The sequence below is a fragment of the Bos javanicus genome, chromosome 20 (assembly GCF_032452875.1).
Source record: "Bos javanicus breed banteng chromosome 20, ARS-OSU_banteng_1.0, whole genome shotgun sequence".
NCBI classification, from domain to species: Eukaryota; Metazoa; Chordata; class Mammalia; order Artiodactyla; family Bovidae; genus Bos; species Bos javanicus.
In genome coordinates, this window is record NC_083887.1 from 41,340,766 (window position 1) to 41,364,217 (window position 23,452).

A 23,452-nucleotide genomic window follows, 5' to 3' on the forward strand; every position below is an offset into this window, starting at 1 on the left:
ATTTTTATTTCGCTTATTGAATTTTATACCTATATCTTTTTTCTCTTAATTAAAGTTCTTGGTTCCCCAAAATATTGTTTTTATTGGATTAGTTACTACATGTATTTAAATAGCTTTCAAATAATAATAATGTCAGTATTAACTACAAATTGACTGTTGAATTCAGCCTCAAATTTGTTTGCAATACTTTACTAGGATGTACAGTTAAAATACTATATTCTAAAGGCAGTTGAAATAGTTAATATTTCTTTGTGGTTGTATCACTGATTTTTGTGCAGTTAGATTAGCTCATTTGTTTTCCTTATTTAAAAATGTTTTTTCTGTTTTGAATATGTATAACTATTACAAGTTAGGAGTCTTTACTTCCATCATCCTTTCTACTTCATTCCTTCTTCCTCTTGTTGGTCATTTTGAAAACTTAGTTTGGAGTTTGTTTTTCCAGTGTTTTTGTAGCAAAATTAAATATACTTGTTCTTGCTCCTCTCCCCCAAATACAAAAGATAGCCTACTAGAGTGAAAAAGTTGGCTTAAAGCTCAACATTCAGAAAACTAAGATCATGGCAACCGGTCCCATCACTTCATGGCAAATAGATGGGGAAACAGTGGAAACAGTGTCAGACTTTATTTTTGGGGCTCCAAAATCACTGCAGATGGTGATTGCAGCCATGAAATTAAAAGACGCTTACTCCTTGGAAGGAAAGTTATGACCAACCTAGATAGCATATTCAAAAGCAGAGACATTACTTTGCCAACAAAGGTCCGTCTATTCAAGGCTATTGTTTTTCCAGTGGTCATGTATGGATGTGACAGTTGGACTGTGAAGAAAGCTGAGGGCCGAAGAACTGTTACTTCTGAACTGTGGTGTTGGAGAAGACTCTTGAGAGTCCTTTGTACTGCAAGGAGATCAGCCCTGGGATTTCTTTGGAAGGACTGATGCTGAAGCTGAAACTCCAATACTTTGGCCACCTCATGTGAAGAGTTGACTCATTGGAAAAGACTCTGATGCTGGGAGGAATTGGGGGTAGGAGGAGAAGGGGATGGCAGAGGATGAGATGGCTGGATGGCATCACTGACTTGATGGACGTGAGTTTGAGTGATCTCTGAGAGTTGGTGATGGACAGGGAGGCCTGGCGTGCTGCGACTCATGGAGTCACAAAGAGTCAGATACGACTGAGTGACTGAACTGAACTGATATATGCTGTTTGGCATTTTCCTTTTTATAGATTATGTAGCCTGAAGATTATTTCATATCATTATATAAAGATCTTTTATGGCTCCATAGTGTTCCATTATGCTTGTTTATCTTCATATATTCATTGTTTTTATTAATGGATTTATGGACTGTTACCAAGTTTTTACTTCAGATAATGTTGTAATTAATAATCATATGCATTTATTGTTTCATATTTATGGGGATGTAGACTTTTCAGAGGAGATTTCTAGAAGTAGGATTGTCAAGCTAAAGACATGTACTTTTTCATGATTTCTGTCAGGGATAATGTCATTTTGCATTCCTAGCACAGTGTATTGGCCTTATCGTTGCCAATGGTGTCAGATATTTTTCGATTTTTGCCAGTCTTATCAGATAAGCATTGTCTCATATAGTTTTAAAAATTGTACTAAAATGTCAATAACAGAATTCACTATTTTAGCCATTTTAAAGTCTATAGTTCAGTAACAGTAAGGACATTCTCTTTGTTGTGCAACTGTCGCCACTGTTCATCCCTCACTGGAATTCCTTACCAATTAAGTGACAGCTCCTCATTCCTCCTCCCACGTGTCTGGGGCAGCCACCACTCTACTGGCAGTGGTTTTGACTCCTCTAGGCACCTCATAAAAATGAAATCATATAGCTTTTGCCTGTTTGTAACTGGCTTATGTCACTTAGCAGACCTGGTTCATCTTGTTGTAGCATTTGTCAGAATTTTGTTTCTTTTTAAAGCCGAATAATATTCTATTGTATGTATGTAGCACATTTTGTTTATCCATTCATCTTTTATAGACACTTGTTTTGCCCATTTTTTTTATTGGTTTTGTTTTTCTTCTGTTATTTAAATGTGTATTGTTAATGATAGGAAGCATCTTTACATATGTTTAAGTCATTTTCATTTCTTTTGTGAATTTACTGTTTGTATCTTTGCCTTTAAAAAATTGAGTATTGATCTTATTTTCCCTTTTTTAAAAAATTTTTTGGCTGCAGCACGTGGGATCTTGATTCCCCAAACAGGGATTGAACCCACGTCCCCCAGCCGTGGAAGCACAGAGTCTTAACCACTGGACTGCTAGGGAAGTCCCTTGATCTTATTTTCCTTTAATTTTTAGGAACTAATTGTGTCTTTGTGAGATGTTATCAATTATTTTCCTACATTTCCTTTTGTCTTTTTTACTTTGTTGATGCTTTTGCCATGAGTACTTTAAAAAAAACTTATGTAATACAATTTATCCATATGTATTTCTTCTAGATTTTGAGCAGTAGCTGGAAGCTTTTCCACCCACCCCCTGCCCCAAAATTAGGTTATGAAGGTATTCACTCCTATTTTCTTATAGTGCTTTATATTGTTTCATTTTACATTTTAATTTCTCATCCATTTGGAGTTAATTATGGTGTGTAATATGAAGTACGGGTCCGATTTTGTTTTTCTAAATGGCTATCCAATAGTTCTTAATACTAATGATTAAATTGCCCATCTTTCTTTCTTATACTGAGTACCATCTACTTTGGAGAAATGTCTGGGTTCTTTGCCCTTTTTTTAATCTGGATTATTATTTTTTTTTGCTGTTATATGAATTCTTTATATACTTTGGATATTTATCCCTTACCAGGTATATGATTTAAGATAGCACGTTTATCATATACTAGATTTCAGTGTATTCTTGGGTCTGTTTCTGGATTTATTAATTCTCTCGGTCTGTTTGTTCATCTACCAGTATCACATCATTTATCTAGAGGCTGTTGGTGAATCCCATAAATTCTGATATATTGTATTTCCATGTTCATTTGTCTCAGGAAATTTTTTAAATTTCTCATTTAATTTCTTGTTTGATCAGTTTGATATTTAAGATGGTCTCCGTGTCATGTGAAAACTGGGAAATTTTCTTGTTCATTTCTACATTATGTATGATAGTGCCAAACACCAATTTTTAGGTACCCCATTATAAATGCTTATCTTTTACAGTTCTTTATATACTGTCAGTCCCATCACTTCATGGTAAATAGATGGGGAAACAGTGGAAACAGTGTCAGACTTTATTTTTTGGGGCTCCAAAATCACTGCAGATGGTGATCGCAGCCGTGAAATTAATAGACGCTTACTCCTTGGAAGGAAAGCTATGACCAACCTAGACAGCATATTCAAAAGCAGACACATTACTTTGCCAACAAAGGTCCGTCTAGTCAAGGCTATGGTTTTTCCAGTGGTCATGTATGGATGTGAGAGTTGGACTGTGAAGAAGGCTGAGCGCCAAAGAATTGATGCTTTTGAACTGTGGTGCTAGAGAAGACTCTTGTGAGTCCCTTGGACTGCAAGGAGACCAACCAGTCCATTCTAAAGGAGATCAGTCCTGGGTGTTCATTGGAAGGACTGATGCTGAAGCTGAAACTCCAATACTTTGGCCACCTCATGTGAAGAGTTGACTCATTGGAAAAGACCCTGATGCTGGGAGGAATTGGGGGCAGGGGGAGAAGGGGATGACAGAGGATGAGATGGCTGGATGGCATCACTGACTCGATGGACATGAGTTTGGGTGAACTCCGGGAGTTGGTGATGGACAGGGAGGCCTGGCGTGCTGCGATTCATGGGGTCACAAAGAGTCGGACACGACTGAGTGACTGAACTAAACTGAAGCAGTTTGAAGAATAACCTTAATGATTGACCTGCAAATGCTTTTTTCAGAAATTAAAATAGATTATGTATCTTGTTTTGCTTTAAGCCACATACCTCCTCAGGGAATTCCCAGTTGGTTAGAATCATACTTGTAGAATGCTTGAAATATGTCTTTTTCATCTTGTAAATGAGAAAGTGAAGACTCAAAGAGGATATAAAATGACCTGCTTAACTGCGCCCCCCCCCCGCCCCGCCCCCACCCGCAAGAAGTTTTCTTGTGGCTATGCGCAATATTCAGGTTTATCTACATCTGGTAGGCTGATTCTTCTTACATCCTCAGTAACACTCTTTGAAGATAATTCAACTCGTCATTCTACTTCTTGTTACAGGTTTTATTCTGATTTTGTATTTCTTCTTCAGTTGGTTTTGGTAATTGCTGTTTATCCAGCAGTTTGAACATTTTGTCTAAATTGTCTACTTTATTGGCATAAAGCTGTTTATAGTATTTCCTTATAATCCTTTAAATTTCTGTAAGGTTGGAAGTGATGTTCCTCCTGTTTTTTTATCTTGGTACTTCGTGGATCTTTTGTCCCTCTCCTTTCTTCCTCTCTATATGCCTGTTTTAACATTGATCTTTTTAAAAGAAATAAGCTGGCTTTATTGACCTTTGTCCCCTCTTCTATTTTTCTGTTTTGCATTTCATTGGTTTCCATGCTAAGCTTTATCATTTCCTTCTCTTTGATTGCTTTGGATTTAGTTTGCTCTTTTTCTGATTTCTTAAGGTACAAGATTAGGTTGTTGATTTGAGGTCTTCTTCTGTAATACAGGTATTTAATAAAGCTTCAGATGTCTTTAAACACTGCTTTAGCTGCATCGTGTAGGTTTTTATATTTTGTGTTTTCATATTCTTTTAGTTCAGATTACTTCTTCCTGCCTTCTGTAATTCTTTGAGCCATGGATTATTTCTCATGTGGAGATTTTTCGCATTTCATTCTGTTTTAATTCTGATTTAATTCTCTTGGAGTAAAGCGTTTTCTATGATTTCACTCCTTTTAAATTCATTGATTTGTGGGCTGACTTATGAGGTATCTTGGGAAATGTTTGTGTGCTTGAAAAGAAAATGTATTTTGCTGTTGTTGGTTGGAATGTTCTATAAATGTCATTTAAGTCAAATTGGTTGATATTGTTGTTCAATGCTGTATCTTCGGTTGTTTTCTCTCTAGTTGTATCATATTGTTCAATGCTATATCTTTGTTTTCTCTCTAGTTGTATCGGTTAACAGTGTGGTCTTCCACTACTATTACTGTATTGTCTGTTTTTCCTTTTTGTTAGGTTTGTATCATGTATTTTGGGATTCTCTTTTTAGGTGTTTCTGTGTGTAATAGTTAAATCTTCCTGATGGTTAACTCTGTTATCATTATGAAACATTCCCCTTTGTGTCTTTCAGTTTTCCTTATTCTGATGTCTACTTTGTCTCATGTTATATAATATTCCAGCTTTCTTTGAATTAGTGTTTCCATGGTTTTAAAAAAAATTCATTCTTTTAAACCTGTTTGTGTCTTTGAATCTAAACTGTCTCTTGTAGACAACATAGGTATGGTTAAATCTTTTATCTGGTCTATGAAACTTGACCATTAGAGTATCTGATCTAGCCCACACATTTAATGTGATTACTGATAGAGTTGGATTTATACCAGCCACTGTGCTCTTTGTTTTCTGTGTCAGATGTCCTTTTTGTCTCTCTACCTCTTCTACCATCTTCTTTTGTGTTAAATGGAAAAATAAAGTTATACTATTTAAATTTCCCTACTCCTCCCTTTCTTCCGCCTTGCCTTCCTCCCTGCATACCTATATCCATTGGAGTTTTTTCCTTAGTCTTCTTTAAAATAATACTCATTTAGTTCCAGCAAAATGCAGAAACTATGCTCCAGTATGTCTTCATTTACCCCTTTCCTTTGTTCATTATTGTCAGAAATATTACAAGGTCACATAACTCAATACTGTTTTATACTTACTATTTTATGCAATCTTTTGCTTTTAAGTGAGTTTTTAAAGGCAAAAATAGAAAATATATAGTCTTTCTTGTTCATTTACCTTTGTAGCTATCTTTTCTTTATATGGATTTGAAATACTGTCTGATATTAATTTACTTAAAATTGGCAGGAGTTCTTTTAGTATTGCTTATAAGGCATATCTGCTAGCAACAAATTCAGCCTTTGTTTACTTGTAAATGTCTGTTTCATCTTCAGCTTTGAAGGGTATTTTGCTGGGTATAGATTCTTGGTTGATAGTTTGTTTCTTTCAGCACTGAATATGTTATCCTAATGCCTTTTGGTTTCCAGTATTTCTAGTGAGAGGTTATCTGGTAATTGTATTGTTCCCTTAAATGGGATAAGTTGTTTTTTTCTTGTTGCTTTTCCAGTATATAATATATACTCTTTGTTTAATGTCAGCAGTTTGACTGTGATGCATCTGGGTATGATGCTCTGGATCTTCAATGAATATTTTTCACCATATTTGGGGAAGTTTTCAGTTACTATTTTTTCTGCTTTCTCCTCTTTTTGAGGCTCTTGTCGCTACTGGGAGACTTGCTTGAACACTACTCTCTGAAGTGAAAGTGAAGTGCGAGTCACTCAGTCATGTCTGACTCTTTGCGACCCCATGGACTATACAGTCCATGGAATTCTCCAGGCCAGAATACTGGAGTGGGTAGCCTTTCCCTTCTTAAAGAGATCCTCCCAACCCAGGGATTGAACCCAGGTCTCCTGCATTACAGGCAAATTCTTTTTTACAGTGGCTTACAGCTGAGCCACAAGGGAAGCCCACTGAGGCTTTTCCTGTTTTCTTCATTACTTTCCGTCTTGTTCTTTAAATTCAAATTCAAGTTCATTGACTCTTTCTCATCTCTCATCTACTGTTGAGCTCCTCTAGTAAACTTTTCACTATAGTCATAGTGTGTGTGTGTGTGACATATTCACACTGCTACATTTACTTATTTTTGGCTGTGCTGGGTCTTTACTGCTGTATGCAGGCTTTCTCTAGTTGCAGAGAGTGAGGGCTGCTCTCTAGTTTTGGTGCATAGATTTCTCACTGTGCTGGCTTCCCTTGCTGTGGAAGTCTGTAGGCACACAGGCTTCTTTAATTGCAGCACTTGGGCTTAGTTGCGAGTTGCTGGCCCTAAGGCATGTGGGCTTCAGTAGTTGTGGCACAGAAGCTCATTAGCTGTGGCTCACAGGCTGTGGAACCTTCCTGGACCAAGGATCAAACCTGTGTCCCCTGCATTGGCAGGTGGATTCTTATCCGCCATGCCACCAGAGAAGTCCCAGTCATACTTTTTTTCTTTGGATAGGAAAAAAAAAGACCTTTATTCCCCTATTTTCAAACAGATGGTTGCTAGTATAACATTTATGAGTTTTGGCAGATATATCATAGTTTCCCAATTACCTTCAGATAGTAACACAACTTGTATTATGCATTAACCAGGAAAACAAGACGTTTTAACCTTTTCCCAAGTACATCAATTAATTCATCCATACTTCTTTCTTTCGAGCAATTTCTACACATGTTGATTAGTTTTTCTTCCTCTTTTCGCCTCTCCAGTTATTTTTGGATCTACTATCCATTTAAGAATTAACAATAGAGAAGGACAACAGTGATCTCTTTTATTCTTGGACTTCGGCTAGATCATTTCCTTAGGAGATACACCTGTGGCGGATTCATTTTGCTATTTGGCAAAACTAATACAATTATATAAAGTTTAAAAATAAAATAAAATTAAAAGAACTAGCTGAACTTGTTTTACTTCAAGAATACAAGAGAAACCTAAAATAAACTTTTTTCAGTGAAGTATATACAATAGGCATTAGCTCTTTTTTTAAAGAATTCCTGAAAATAAAAGGTTGAAAAAGAAAACAGTGGGAAAAATAAGAGTAATTATATGGTTCATTCAGTGATATTTCTTAACTAAAGAATTTCATTCTCTTAACTGAGGTTCAATATTTGATGAATCGTTATTTTTATTAATGAGTCATTGTCATTTTTCCCACTAATTCTTTAAATGTGGTTTCCTTTAGTTCTTTACTCATTATTTGATAGAGTGTCCCTCAGTTTGGGTTTGATGTATAAGTAAATTATTAATGTGTCTCTTAGTGTGTGTGTATTTTCTGTCTTTTAAGGTTAACGATGTTGGGATTTCATTTGCTTCTAGTTAGATGAGATTAATTGGAATGTGGCACTTGATAATCACAGTCCCTAATTTGCTGTCTGACAGGTTCGTTTTGTTGCTGGGACTGCTGTTTGTTTTCACTACCACTGGTTTTCAAGCCACTACCCTTGTCACTCTCACACTTACTGGTGTTCTAATAACAACTTAAGGTTCAGTTCAGTTCAGTTCAGTCGTTCAGTCATGTCTGACTCTTTGCAACCCCGTGAATCACAGCATGCCAGCCCTCCCTGAACATCACCATCTCCCGGAGTTCACTCAAACTCACATCCATTGAGTTGCTGATGCCATCCAGCCATCTCATCCTCTGTCGTCCCCTTCTCCTCCTGCTCCCAATCCCTCCCAGCATCAGAGTCTTTTCCAATGAGTCAACTCTTTGCATGAGGTGGCCAAAGTACTGGAGTTTATGTATGCAAATTTGAATTCCTTGGCCATGCATAATATTTTTTTAGCCTGTGATGAATCTTTTAGTTATAGTTTCTATACACAAACTTTTTCAGATACCACTGATTTAATATTTCATTAAATTCCTTTTGGCATTACTAAAAGTTAGCTGCTTGCAAGAACAGAAATTTCTGCAAGTAACCTAAGGAAAGGAGATACAGGTCAGTGTTTTGGAAATAAGGTTTAGAGGTACAACCCAGATACAGGCACAATTCTGTTGTTAGGATGCTTTTCTCTGTGTCTCTATGTGTGTGTCTGGGTCTGCCTTACACTGTATGTTCTCTCATGTCTGCATGTCTCTCTTCTGTTCCTTTCTGTTTATCATCATTCTCTGGTTGCATTTGTGAAGAACGGCCAGTGACTTCTGAATCCACATAACCAGTTACATCTCTATTGTCCATGCTCACCTAAATGATACAGCCTGTGTGTGCCAAGTTCAGATTCCCAGGAGGAGAACTTTAATGTACCCATCCTGGTCCAATTAGATTTGGCAGAATAGTCATCCCTTTCTGTAAAATCTGTAGAGGGCAAGTTTCTAAAAGGTGGATGTGAGCCAAGAGTGGTCTCAGTAGTACAACTTTTGGAGTGAGTTTGGTGCGTGTGTGCTCAGTTGCTTCAGTCATGTCCGACTTTGTGACCCTGTGGACTGTAGCCCACCAGGCTCCTCTGTCCATGAGTTTCTTCAGGCAAGAATACTGGAGTGGGTTGCTGTGCCCTCCAAGGGATCTTTCCGATGCAGGGATTGAACCGTCGTCTCTTGTCTCCTGCATTGGCAGGCAGGTTCTTTACTGGTAGCACCACCTATAGTAAATCCCAAATGTTTTTGGAAACCTGATATTTTCTTTTGCTGAGGAAAGTCTGTGCCATTTCTTAAACAGTGGTCACAATAGAATTAAACATTATATACAGATATGTTGTTTTTAGTCATTTCATTTGGAAATACTTTGTGCATAAAAACAGAAACATGCTCGTAAAATATGAAAACTGTTGTCTATACCTTGTCCATATATTAACAACAGTTAGTCTTAAACAATAAAAGGCTTCTGGTTAAATATTCTGGAACTCAAAAGTTGAATGATGAGAATTCAATGTTAGCATATTTAGGGGCCCCAGTGAACATTTCCCTTTGAAATCCTCCCCAAGTGGAGCCACTTGAGAAGAAAAAGGGAATCAGGCAAATAAAGATCGAAGTAAATTTTATCTCATCGCTGAGAAAAAGTTGTGTTGGAGGTTGTTGCTTAGATCTGCAGTAATGTCAGATTACTGCATGTATTCTCTGTCCCCTACGTTTAGATCTTGGAACTGCCCACTGAAGGGCAGAGCTTGTCCCTGGTGTCATTGCCTCATTCATTCCTGTGCCTTCATTCTTTCTGTTCTGCTCCTTGCTTCTGAGTGGCATACTATATGGTAAAGATCATATATCCCACTTAAAGTTACAAGCTTCTTGTGAGGTCTGCCTAAAGATTGGCCATTTGTCTGAGTTGGAGATGCTGAGTGTTACCAAAAATGTAAGATTGATAGGAGCACTCTGTAGTCAGTTTAGCTGGCATTCTGTTGGGAAAGTCTCCACCTACCTGGTTATCATTAGTTGTTATTATTAAATTTTGGTAATAGGCAAGTAGAGGTGCTTTGAATTAGCTTCCAGGGCCTTCTGATTGCCTGCGTCTTGTATTCTAGTCTTGATTTTGTTGAAGACTTAGACTTCCCTGGTGGTTCAGACAGTAAAGAATCTGCCTTCAATGCAGGAGATCCGGATTCGATCCTTGAGTTGCAAAGATCCCCTGGAGGAGGAAATGGCAACCCACTTCAGTATTCTTGCCTGGAGAAGTCCATGGACAGAGGAGCCTGGCAGGCTACAGTCCATGGGGTTGCCAAGAGTTGGACACGACTGAGTGACTAACACACTTGTGAGCTGCACGTGGTATGACTTTCAAATGTGCCTGATTTGATTTTCTAGCATTTCAGCTCCCCAGGACAGCCATGTTAGGGTCTTCATGGGACCATCTGTTCTTCAGTGTTTCCCCTTGTTTTGGACCCAGGCCTAATGAAATCCTGTTTCTCTGGATTCTTGTGGGGGTAGTGTATGATCCACTGCTACTTAGCATATCTCTGCCTCTTCCATTATTATATTTTAGAAATAGCTGATTCTGATCCTAACCTTAAACTTGTAGGGCCCCCAAATAGTTTTTTTTTTTGTGTGTGTGTGTGGTTCTCTAACCTCCTTCAGGACCCAGAAGTTGAGTCTTCTGCAGTGAGTAGAGGACATCCTCAAGATCCTGTGGCTACTGGTATTCCTAATGGAGTGCTGCTGCTTTGTCACTAAGCTGATTGCCTGGCCAGTGGTTCTCCCTTCATGTGACCCTGAACTTTGGGTGCTAGTACCCTATTTTTGGATTAAGCTAGGGTAGTCAAAGCCCTGGTTTTTTCAGTAGTTATGTATGGATGTGAGAGCTGGACTATAAGGAAAGCTGAGTGCTGAAAAATTGATGATTTTGAACTGTGGTGTTGGAGAAGACTCTTGAGAGTCCTTTGGACTGCAAGGAGATCCAACCAGTCCATCCTAAAGGAAATCATTCCTGAATATTCATTGCAAGGACTGATGCTGAAGCTGAAACTCCCAATACTTTGGTCACCTGATGTGAAGAACTGACTCATTTGAAAAGACCCTCATGCTGGGAATGATTGAAGGCAGGAGGAGAATGGGACGACAGTGGATGACATGGTTGGATGGTATCACCGACTTAATGGACATGGGTTTAGGTAGACTCTGGCAGTTGGTGATGGACAGGGAGGCCTGGAGTGCTGTTGTTCATGGGTCTCAAAAGAGTTGGACATGACTGAGCAACTGAACTGAACTGCCCTTTTGATAGATACGGTATAAGATTTTTACTAGGGCAAAAACACATTCATGCCCTGAATATATAACCTTCCTATTTAGACCACAAGTCCTTGTAATTGTTTCAGGAGTGGTGTTTTATCTGAGGACAAATCCCCGGGCTGGTGTGTTGTTACCTGCTCTGATGAAGTCTTTCGCACTGAGAAGTCAGGTAGATTGGTGGTCTGCCTAGATTTGGATGGTCAGTCAGCCAGTCTGACCAAGTTTTAAGGCTCCTAGTAACTGACAAGTTAGATGCCAGTTCTTCATCTGACTGCTGTGCACCTGTGAGGCTTGTGCCCCATGTCTGTCCTCTCTTCCATGGGTTTAGGTTAACCAATGGCACCCCACTCCAGTACTCTTGCCTGGAGAATCCCATGGATGGAGGAGCCTGGAAGGCTGCAGTCCATGGGGTCACTGAGGGTCGGACACGACTGAGCGACTTCACTTTGACTTTTCACTTTCATGCACTGGAGAAGGCAATGGCAACCCACTCCAGTGTTCTTGCCTGGAGAATCCCAGGGATGGGGGAGCCTGGTGGGCTGCCGTCTGTGGGGTCGCACAGAGTCGGACACGACTGAAGCGACTTAGCAGCAGCAGCAGTAGCTATAATACTGTATTTCTTTCAAGGTACCATCTATTTTTAAATGCATCCCAATACCAGAGATACAACTTCTCCCCCTCAGTTTTATTGAGAAATAATTGACATACATCCCTGTATAAATTTAAGGTGTACAGTATTGTGGTTTAATTTACACATGCAGGCATACCTTATTTTACTGTGCTTTGCTTTACTGTGCTTCACAGATATCATATGTTTTACAAATTAAAGGTGTTTTTAAATTAGCAATAAGGAATTTTAAAACTAAGGTATATACATTTTCTATTTTTTTTGGTTATAAGGAAATGGCAACCCACTCCAGTGTTCTTGCCTGGAGCATTCCAGGGACGGCGGAGCCTGGTGGGCTGCTGTCTGTGGGGTCGCACAGAGTCGGACACGACTGAAGCGACTTAGTAGTAGTAGTAGTATAGTGTAGTGTATATATTAACTTTTATGTGCACTGGGAAGCCATAACATTTGTGTGACTCACTTCTTGTGATACTGGCTTTGTTCCTGTGGTCTGGAAACAATTCTGTGATATCTCTGATTTACCAAACCGATGTAGGCCTATATAGTGAAATGATTACCACAGTAAGTGTAGTTAGCTTCCATCATCTCATATAGAGAGACTAAACTTATGTTTGGAGATCAGTAAAATGTAGTTGTATGGTTAGCACTAGAGATTAAAAGATGGAAGTGCTCTTTAGCAATTGGCAGGATCTAAGCTGGTGCCCCAGCTTCAGTAGCTTTGCTTGTATGTGTAAAAGTGACATGGATTCATTGCAGAATCTTGCTGGCCTAGGTTGTGACCAAATTCAGTTGGCTCTTTCCAGTGTACTTCTTTCCTTCTAATATACTTAATTCTCAAGGATGGCATTGCCACCATCTTATCCAGTAATATAAAATATTTTTGTTCAGCTATGGGCTTCCCTCATGGCTCAGTGGTAAAGAATCTGCCTACCAATGCAGGAGACACGGGTTCGACCCCTGGGTCAGGAAGATCCCCTGAAGGAGGGAATGGCTACCCACTTTGGTATTCTTGCCTGGAGAATCCCATGAACAGAGACTGGCGGGGCTAGAGTCCATGGGGTTGCAAAAGAGTTAGGCATGACTTAGCGACTAAACAACTCCCCTTTTCTCTCCTGCTTCTGGCAACTTGCTTAATTCCTGATCATACTTTTATGATGTGGATTTTGGCAGGCGTCGTCAGCCTGCTTGGTATGGTTTTGGTGGCTTCACTGATCTTTGGAATATTGTGTATGAGTCCCGGAAGCTTTGGTACAGAACTGTCCATGTCCATTTGTCTGTTTTCCCACGTGAAGTTAATTCTGTTTAAGTATGTGTCGTTAATGTTAATGCCCAAAAGCCATTCACTACGTGTAAATCTTTGAAGTCCTGTTAAATACTCCATTTTGCTAACTTCTCTGGGTATACCTTTATTCTCAGGGCAGTTGAGGTTGAGGTGTATTTTGTTGTCTGCTAGCAAATGTAAGATTCTCCCCTCTCCCTTTTTTCTAAGGTGAAATCGATCATTCTTTTAATTTTTATTGTGTATTGTTTTTAGCTGCACTGGATCTTTGCTGGCCTCGAACAGGCTTAGTTGCCCTGAGGCATGGGATCTTAGTTCCCGACCAGCCATCGAATACACACCCCCTGCATTGGAAGGCAGACTCTTAACCACTGGACTGACTGCCAGGGAAGTCCCTAAATTTCTAATAAGTACTGTTCATCAGAAATTTGCAGGCTGCAGAGACAGGGCATGGTCCTGTACTTGATCCATCACTGTCTTAAGAGGTATACTCTATTATTTATAGTTTGTAGAGGCTCACCTGGGAACTCCCATCTGTATGTCCAGGCCCGTTGAAGCCAGATAGCTATAACTTTGATTTCATTTGAATCCATTTCTGGGCTTCCTAGAGCTTTAATTGTATTGGATGGATACACAAGCCATGGATTTTACCCAACATCTGTAAGTTCCTGGTCTTATTAACTACTTAGCTAAATCTCTAGTGATCTTAATTTAACCAGATCCCTAAAAAAAACTAAGTTTAAAAGAATCCCCTCAAATCTAAACAATATCTGCTTCCCCTGCCTCACATTTAAGTCTGCTTCTTTATTTTTTATATAAATTTAAAAAATATTTATTTATTTATAAAGTACTTGGTTGTTTTGGGTCTTCATTGCTGCATGCGCTTTCTCTAGTTGTGATGAGCTGGGGCTACTCATCTTTGTGGCCTGCGGGCCTCTCATTGTGGTGGCTTTTCTTGTGGCCCACAGGCTCTAGACATGTGGGCTTTAGTTGCCCATGGCATGTGGAATCTTCCTGGACCAGGGATCAAACCTGTGTCCCTGCATTGGAAGGCGGATTCTTACCCACTATACCACCAGGGAAGTCCGGCTTCTTTATTTTTAAACAAATTAAAAAAAAAAACAAAAAACCAACCAAACAAACACACAACTTATATGGCTGCATTGGGTCTTAGTTTTGGCATGTGTGATTTACCTCCCTGACCAAGGATTGAATCTGGGCTCCTGCATTGGGAGTGTGGCGTGTTATCCACTGGACCACCAGGAAAGTCCTGTAAACCTGCTTCTTAATGTTGATCTCCTTGTGGCTCCCTTAGTCTAAACTCTAATTTTCTCAAAGCCTTCATTCTCAGAAGGGTAGCTTCGCCATTTAAGTTCCTGTGTCAAAAGTGAAGTCGCGTGGACCGTGATAGTCATCATCTTAAATACAAGCTGCCCACGGTGGCCTGGCAGAGCACCAAGACTGACCCCAACAGAGCCCCATAACCCTGAGTCTAGGCCCTCCTTTCTTCAAAGAATCTTTTGATCTGTTTTCCCTCCCACCAAAATTGTATGTTACCTTATTCTGAGTTTTAAACAGGACTAGTGACAGCTGCTGATTTCTCTTCAGAGTTGAGTACTCACTGAAGCCTGCCAGGCTCCTCTGTCCATGGAATTCTCCAGGCAAGAATACTGGAGTGGGTAACCATTTCCTCCTTCAGGGAATCTTCCCAACACAGATCAAACCCACGTCTCTTGGGTCTCCTGCACTGGCAGGCAGATTCTTTACCACTGGCGCCACCTGGGAAGTAGAGTACTTTAGTAGTTGGCAACTCTTCATGGCTTTGTAATTTGGACAGACCCAGTTGTTAGCTCTCAAAGAGTGCCTGTTTTCACTTGAGTATTCCCAAATCCCTAGATATCTATCAGTCTCATTTTGTCTGGCTTTTTTATCCACCTTGGTTATTGCCCTTAAATTTCTCCTGGGGTTGTGTGTTGGGGGGTGCCGGAATCTGATTGCTTTACAGTTTGTTATTCAGAGTACTAGGCATGACCCCATGCCTAAGTTTTCTGATATATTCATCTAAATTTAACCTTGTGTTTTTATCCTAAACAGCATTGAATCATGTTCTAATTCTGCATGAGGCCGCATTGGACTAGATTATTTTTCCTGAGCTGCTGCTTTTGCCCATGTTGTAAACCACTATGATCTGAGGTTAACTGAATGGGTGAGCCCTGAAGTCTGAAAGGGCCTAATTAGCACATAACTTAGTGACTTCCAAAGTTACTTGTAAGAAAGTGGTGAAAAGACAGTAAGTTCTTGAAAATCCTAGTTTAATAATGTATAGTACTTGTATTTTTTCAGTATTTTGATTTTAATTAGAAAGATATGAAAGGTAAAAGGCACGAGAAATAGCTTTGGCTAAAAAATACTTATTTTCTTGACTCCAAAGTAAATTAACTCTTTTGTTTTCTCTTTTTTAAATAGGGTTACACATCGTTTTGGAATGACTGTATATCATCTGGATTACGTGGGTGTATGTTGATTGAATTAGCGTTGAGAGGAAGGTTACAGCTAGAGGCTTGTGGAATGAGACGTAAAAGTCTATTAACAAGAAAGGTAAGAGGGGGCCTATGTAACATAGCCTTTTTGAAGAGTTTGTGCTGCCTAAAGATGAAGAATGTTTCTACTAATAGTTTTTTATTGTATTGAAGTATAGTTGATTTACACTGTGCTAATTCCTGCTATATTATATTCAGTTATATGTATACATATATTCTTTTTTTTTTTTTAATTTCAAGTTGAGTTTTATTGAGGACCTTACTGAAGACTGTAGCCCAGGAGACAGCCTCTTGGATAGGTCTGAGATCCTGTACATTGTTTTTTATATTCTTTTCCATTGTGGCTTATCGAAGGATATTGAATAAGTTTGCTGTATTATACAGTAGAACCATGTTGTTTTACTAATAGCTTTCAGAAGTTAAAGAAGTTGATTTTAAAGTTAAATCTTTATTGAATCATGATTCCGTATCTTTTTTTTTCATCTTTGATTTTTTTGGTTCTTTGTACATAATGAGTAATGTAATTCATTGTTAGGATCATTGGCCGTTGCCTCCTGCATATTCAAAAAGACTCCCAAAGTTTATTTGCTATTTCTGAAAACCATGATTTGGAAGACTTGACATAACTACTCAAAAGTGATACTGTGCAACTTAACCACCCATAGGCAATCGATCTTTCTGCCAGAATACAAATACTTTTCAGATCTCCTCCTCTCCATTGTTACGGTCTGTGTTAATATAGGTGTTATTGACTAGTGTCTAGAATTTTTAACTTTCATTTTAGTCTAAAATATTCAAGGCCATTTCTCTTCGTCTGTCATTGTTTCTTGGGGGATGTAGGGTGTTTCAAAACTATTTCATAATGCATTGTGTTATGATGAAATCCAAAATGCTTTAGGGAGAAAACTGAACATTTTTTGATTGATATACCAGATAGAATAATAATCCTATCGGAAAGAATATATTTTTGAAAATTATATACACAGTAGACATGGTATAGCAGGAAATATTCCTCATGGAATATTAAAATTAGTCATTTAAAGTAGAGTCAAATGAACTGGCATGAGATTAATTTTGAAATTACTGTTTTAGAGATTTGTCATAAAGCAGAATATAATTTTTATTTCCATTTTACTGTGCAACCATAGATTTATGGGGGACAAAAACCTTAGGAATTTTTAATTATCAGTGAAATATATACATTAATTACTAATAGTAATAAAAATTACAAGTAATGTTACATTAATATTATGGATCCCTGACCTAAATCCAACTATACCCAGTTTATTATAATCCTGACACCTGTCTCAGAATGATGGGCAATGCAGTGTGTTGAGGCCAGATGGCAATCGATTTCGGGAGTTAATGGAAAGTAAGAAGTGGTGGCATGACCACAGCATACAGACATACAACTTTTTATCCCAGGGCTTTTTATTTTTTCTTATTCTGACACCCTACTACAAGCATGGCCCAGAATAGCACTCTCCAATCGAACTCTCTGTGATAATGAAAGGGTTCTATATCTGCCCTTTCCAGTATGGTGGCCACCAGCCACATGTCTGTGAAATAGACACTTGAAATGTGGGTCATGCAAATTGAGACATGCTGTAAATAAAAACACACTGGCTGTTTGAAGACTTACTATGGAAAAATAAGAATGTGAAATATTTCAATTACATGTCAATATTTTGGCTATGGTGGGTTAAATCAAATGTATTAAAATTAATTGTACTTATTTTTCTTTTTAAATGTAACTACTAAACAATTTAAAAATAGATTCATGGCTTGTATTTCTGGCTCTAATTATATTTCCATTGGGTCATGTTGTCTCCGAAATAGATACTATATTCTCTTTAACCTTTTATAGCTCATTATTGACCAGAGACATATTAATACATTAGTCTTTTGTACCTGAACGTTATTGACCAGCGATGTTTCAGTATTCACTTACACATCAAATCACTTGCCACAGGGGTCAGTTTTTGCCAAAATCCCCCAGTCAATAATGTGCCAAGATTGATCAAAGAGAAAAGGATATGCTGTCAATGACAAGTTTTCAAGAAGACTCCCATTTTAAAAATAATATTGTTAAATTTCATAATATTTTAATAGCTAACAGATCAATAATATAACAAATTAAGCTTTGATATTACAGAATTTCAGCTAGAGATTTGTTTAGCCAAGAGTGTCATGGAAGGCTTTAAAAAACTCTAAAGCAGTGTAGTGTTTTCTTCTGTCATCCCCTACTTCTGGATTTTGCTACTCTTTTGCACCACACAGCATGTGGGGTCTTAGTTTCCTGACCAGGGGCGGAACCCACGTCCCCTGCTTTGGAAGCACAGAGTCGTAACTGCTGGACCACTAGGGAAGTCCCTTGGATTGTTCTGTTCTTCAAGTGGCTTCTATATCCATCTTAACTTAATGTTTTGTAGTATTTAAAATCTCTATGTAATCGAACCTATTGGTATTTCCAGGGTTTCTGCTGGTTGTCACAGTTTTGAGAAAACTTTCTCATTCTCTCTATTATATTTCATATTTAAATCTATCTTTTATTGCAGTATAAGCTCTGAGGAGCCAAGTCTTACTTTTTACCTCTAATTTTTTAGCCAGTTGTTTTAGTAATGTCTATATGAAATGTCACCTTTATTATGTACCAAGTTCTGATATGTAATTGAGTCTGTTTCTGTAACTAATAAATGTTTGAAAAATGATTTTCTGTATCACATAGCTCAAGGTTTAGCAGTGAAGGGAATTGCAGTGAGTATAAACTCTTCTACCATTTTGCTTTACTCATTAAGGCACATTTTTGTTTATGTTATATTTTCATTTATGATTGTGGCTAATCTGGTTAGGTTAAATACTGGATTTTCTTACTATGGAATTTAAAATCTGAACTTTGATAACTGCGTGAACACTTGGAGCTTTAAGCATGGTGAAATGTTTACATAATTTTTTTTTTTATCTAAAGAGATCAAATAGATCATGTGATTCTTATTGATTACATTGTAGGTGATTTGTAAGTCAGATGCTCCAACAGGGGATGTTCTTCTTGATGAAGCTCTGAAGCATGTTAAGGAGACTCAGCCTCCAGAAACGGTCCAAAACTGGATTGAATTACTTAGCGGTAAGCTTCTGTGTATAAGCTGAAAACTGAATTCTTAGAAAGATTTTTGTAAAAATTTAAAATCCTTTTGAAAGGAACTTGGACAAATAGTCACAAATTTGTTTAGTGGTAGACAAACTTGAGAGTGAATTAGTCAGTAAATGGGGAAAACAGTGCTTTTTAAAATTTCATCACCTTTAATGAGACAGCAGGTGTGACTGAGATTATGTATACTTCCTTAGAGCTCCTGCCATTCTTTGTCAAAATTATTTCATGCTACCTTATTCTGGATGGGCTAGGTTAAGCTGTGTAAACAAACAACCCTAAAACCTCAGTGGCTTAAGACAGAAGCTCATTTCTCACTCATGCTGTACAAATCAGTCACAGACCACTTCATTCTCACTTTGGCAGCCAGGCAGATGGAGCTGCCACCATCTGGAGCATTGTCAGTCACTAGTGTAAAGAGAAGAAAAGTATAAAGATCACCTGGGCTCTTAAATTTCTGCTCAGAAATGTTGTGTGGTTCAGGCTGCATTGGTCAGAACAAGTCACATGGCCTCCCCTAACTTTAAGGAGACAGGAAGTGCAGCCATATGAAGGAACAGCTACCTGTTGATAGCACTGATGACTACATTTATTTTAAAGGTGCTTGTATATTTGTCTAACCTACTAGATAGTGAACTCCTTGAGTATAGGACCTGAGTTACCTTGCTCTTCCTCTCTACTATTATATAAAACATAGTTTCTATGTATATTTATTCTCATTTCATGTCCAAATACATTAGTATTTAGAGTACCTTTCAAAAACATTTGGAGGTTATCAGAGATTAGTAATTAACATGATGTCATTTTTCTCACTTATCAATGGAATTTCTAAAGTAATAGTTGTATTATGAAGATGTTCTTGTATTAGTAAAAGATTGAGTTTTGCATGTTTTTTGAAACATAAATGTACATATTCCAAACTTAGCTAATAGAGCAATAAATGAGTACTTTACACTTCTGGCAGAGTTCATTCTTTCTTCTTTTTTGTGAAGAACATAAATTTTCACAAGATTGTCTTGGTAATTTTGAGAGGTTATTTTGGCCCACACTCTGGTAGATCTGTTGATAAATTTTCTTTTTACCTCATTGAGTAAGAGAAACTTTAATGTGACCCTTTTTCCTTCTTTGTGCTTGTGGTGTTGGTGTTGTGTTCAATTTCAATTTTTTTATTGTAGGAAATCTTTTACTTTACCCATTTGATGAAAGTTTGTTTAGTTAAAACTAGGTGCTTACCCATCACGTACCAGGACTGTGTCACAGTGCTCAGAACACTGTCAGCCCTCTTTGCATGAGCCTTCCACCTGTTTGGCAAACCGTAGCCATTGACAAGGCTCAGTGAGGGTATGAATATTAACTCTACATGTTAAAAATTAGCAAATGTGATTTTCCAGATGAAAATAGAAGTGTTAACTTCTAACTGTACCCTGACAGACTGTTTCTGCATTCTCTGGAGTCTTTGTGTCCTGCTTGTGTTGTACTGCCTTTGCTGGCCCGTTACTACGTATGGTATGCAAATTAGAATTTGTAATTAGATTCTCAACTGACCAAAAAGAGCGTTTCTTAAAGTTGTCATTAGCTTTTTTGGGAAGTAAGAGTGCTAAAGTTCTTTTTGTGGTATATAGTGGGTCTTGCTGTAAGTCAGTGTTTTTGATATCCACTGTGGTGCAACTTAACACTGTGAAGGTGTTTCCGGACGCTCCCTCCGTCAGTGATCTCTTTATCTTACACTGTATGTGCTAACGTCACACGGGGATGTGGTTGAATACTGTATCTTAGACCACCAGATTTCCTTTGATAGTTTATATGCTTGTCATGTGCACATGCCATGCAGGGAGTATGACTTGCAAAGAGTTGAATCTTACCGTTTAAGGTGACTATATACTTCTTAGACTTTACATGTTAATGTAATGTTCTTTGCATGTAGCTTATCCAGTACTCAAGTTATATGATAATTGAACATGGTTTTCAACTTGAGCTGGTATGCACTGTTTTTAGCTGATTAAGGAGTGAAAGGAGGGCAGAAGTTTATAACTGTTTCTCAGAAGTAGTAAATATAATTAAGACTTTATGAAACAGAGCCCATTTAAGTTAGGAACTTGTGTAAACCAGAAAGCTAATACTTAGAAAGTACCTTAAAAAAATTTTTTTAAACAGCATCCTGTGAAGTTCAGTATGGCTGTTAATGCCAAAATACTATTACCTGTAGTACTTTGGTTGCATGTTCCTGATGTACAATAAGAATGATTAGTAATTTTAGCATAAAAGCAAAGAATCTGGAGTGGGAGAAAGAGCACATTTCTTTTAAATTAAGAAAATATCTTCTTCCCACCTAGTTAAAGTACTGATAGTGCTTGCTGATTTTTTTAAATAAAAATTATGTCCTACCTAACAGCATTTTAACCATTTTTAAGTGTTCAGTTCTGTGGGTTAGCTTGTTAATGTAAAACTTTTTAGTTGCTTCAAGATCATAAGTGGTATCAAATACCAGTTATTGCAGCAGTACTGCTGTAAGTACTATAAAACATAAAATGAAGTGCTACCATACTAAGTCTTAAAATCCATTTGGGCAAGAATTGTATATTTCTAATAACAGATTAGAGTTTAATGGTACGATTTTCTGTAAGTGCATTCAGTTCAGTTCAGTCACTCAGTCATGTGACCCCATGAACTGCAGCACGCCAGGCCTCCCTGTCCATCACCAACTCCCGGAGTTTACTCAAACTCATGTCCATTGAGTCTGAGTCAGTGATGCCATCCAACCATCTCATCCTCTGTCGTCCCATTCTCCTCCTGCCCTCAGTCTTTCCCAGCATCAGGGTCTTTTCAGATGAGTCAGCTCTTTGCATCAGGTGGCCGAAGTATTAGAGTTTCAGCTTCAACATTAGTCCTTCCAATGAACGCCCAGGACTGATCTCCTTTAGGATGGACTGGTTGGATCTCTTTGCAGTCCAAGGGACTCTCAAGAGTCTTCTCCAACACCACAGTTCAGAAGCATCAATTCTTCTGCGCTCAGCTTTCTTTATAGTCCAACTCTCACATCCATACATGACTACTGGAAAAACCATAGCCTTGACTAGATGGACCTTTGTTGGCAAAGTAATGTCTCTGCTTTTGAATATGCTATCTAGGTTGGTCATAACTTTCTTTCCAAGGAGTAAGTGTCTTTTAATTTCATGGCTGCAGTCACCATCTGCAGTGATTTTGGAGTCCCCCAAAATAAAGTCTGCCACTGTTTCCACTGTTTCCCCATCTCTTTGCCGTGAAGTGATGGGACCGGTTGCCATGATCTTTGTTTTTTGAATGTTGAGCTTTAAGCCAACTTTTTCACTTTCCTCTTTTACTTTCATCAAGAGACTCTTTAGTTCTTCACTTTCTGCCATAAGTGCATTACCCCAGAGAAAACAAATCCTTGGGAGCTTTAGTAATTGGAGGAAGTGGAACTTGGTTTGGGCCTTTGAAGGGCAAAAATGAGACAGAAGAAAGTGTTCCTGTTCAGAGGGATAAGAAGAGGGCATGGTAAAAATTGGTGGGCCTGTCCTTACACAGCTAACTCTGTTCTTATTTCTGGGTTTTCAAAACCATGTATTGTACTGTATTGTTGAGGGATACGTATGCATAGGGAGTGAGATTGTATGTAAAGAAAAAAGAATGATTAACCTATGTTGGTCTTATGGTTTACCTCTGAGGCGGAGAAGATACAAGAAAAGCATGTAAAGTCCTGATGTATAATAGGAATGACTTGTAATTTCAGCATAAAGAAGTCTGGAGTAAAGCTTTCTTCTTTACCTGGGGTGGGAGGTTGAATATCCAGGAGTTCATCTTACTATTATTTGTGGTGTACATACTGTTGTTCATTCATTCAGTTGTGTCTGACTCTTTGAAGCCCCATGAAGTGTAGCACACCAGGCCTTCCTGTCCTTCACTATCTCCTGGAGTTTGCTCAAACTCATGAGCATTGATTCAGTGATGCCATCCAACCATCTCATCCTCTGTCGCCCCCTTCTCCTCCTGCCCTAAGCCTTTCCCAGCATTGGGGTCTTTTCAAATGAAATAGCTTTTTGCATCAGGTGGCCAAAGTATTGGAGCTTCAGCATCAGTCCTTCCAATGAATATTCAGGACTGATTTCCTTTAGAATTGACTGGTTTGATCTCCTGGCAGTCCAAGGGACTCTTCAAGAGTCTTCCCCAGCACCACAGTTCAAAAGCATCAATTCTTCGATGCTCAGCAGTGTATATATGCCTGTTAAAACTACCAATTTTCAGATATTAGTTATATATCTTGTTAGTTAAAAAATTTATATATTGGAGGCAAAGACTAAAAAGTTTATTTAAAGACTACCATTTTGAGAATAGCTTTTTTGCTTTCTGAAGTCTTAAACATGTAGTTGATCAGTTTGGTCACAAGATGTCACTGGAGTGCCAAATTTATGAACACAGCTGCTTTTTTTGATAATATGATGTGAAGATGGAAGTTTTTTATAGTAAAATT

At 38.2% G+C, this 23,452-nt stretch overlaps 1 protein-coding gene across 1 annotated transcript in view; it reads left to right on the forward strand.

Moving 5' to 3' along the window:
- Positions 1–23,452, forward strand: part of GOLPH3 (golgi phosphoprotein 3) — a 51,922-nt gene that overhangs the window by 17,285 nt on the left and 11,185 nt on the right. Inside the window, exons 2-3 of the mRNA XM_061393804.1 lie at positions 15,742–15,873; positions 18,825–18,939. Of these exons, the coding sequence (XP_061249788.1) occupies positions 15,742–15,873; positions 18,825–18,939 (247 nt within the window). The remainder of the gene's footprint in view (positions 1–15,741; positions 15,874–18,824; positions 18,940–23,452) is intronic.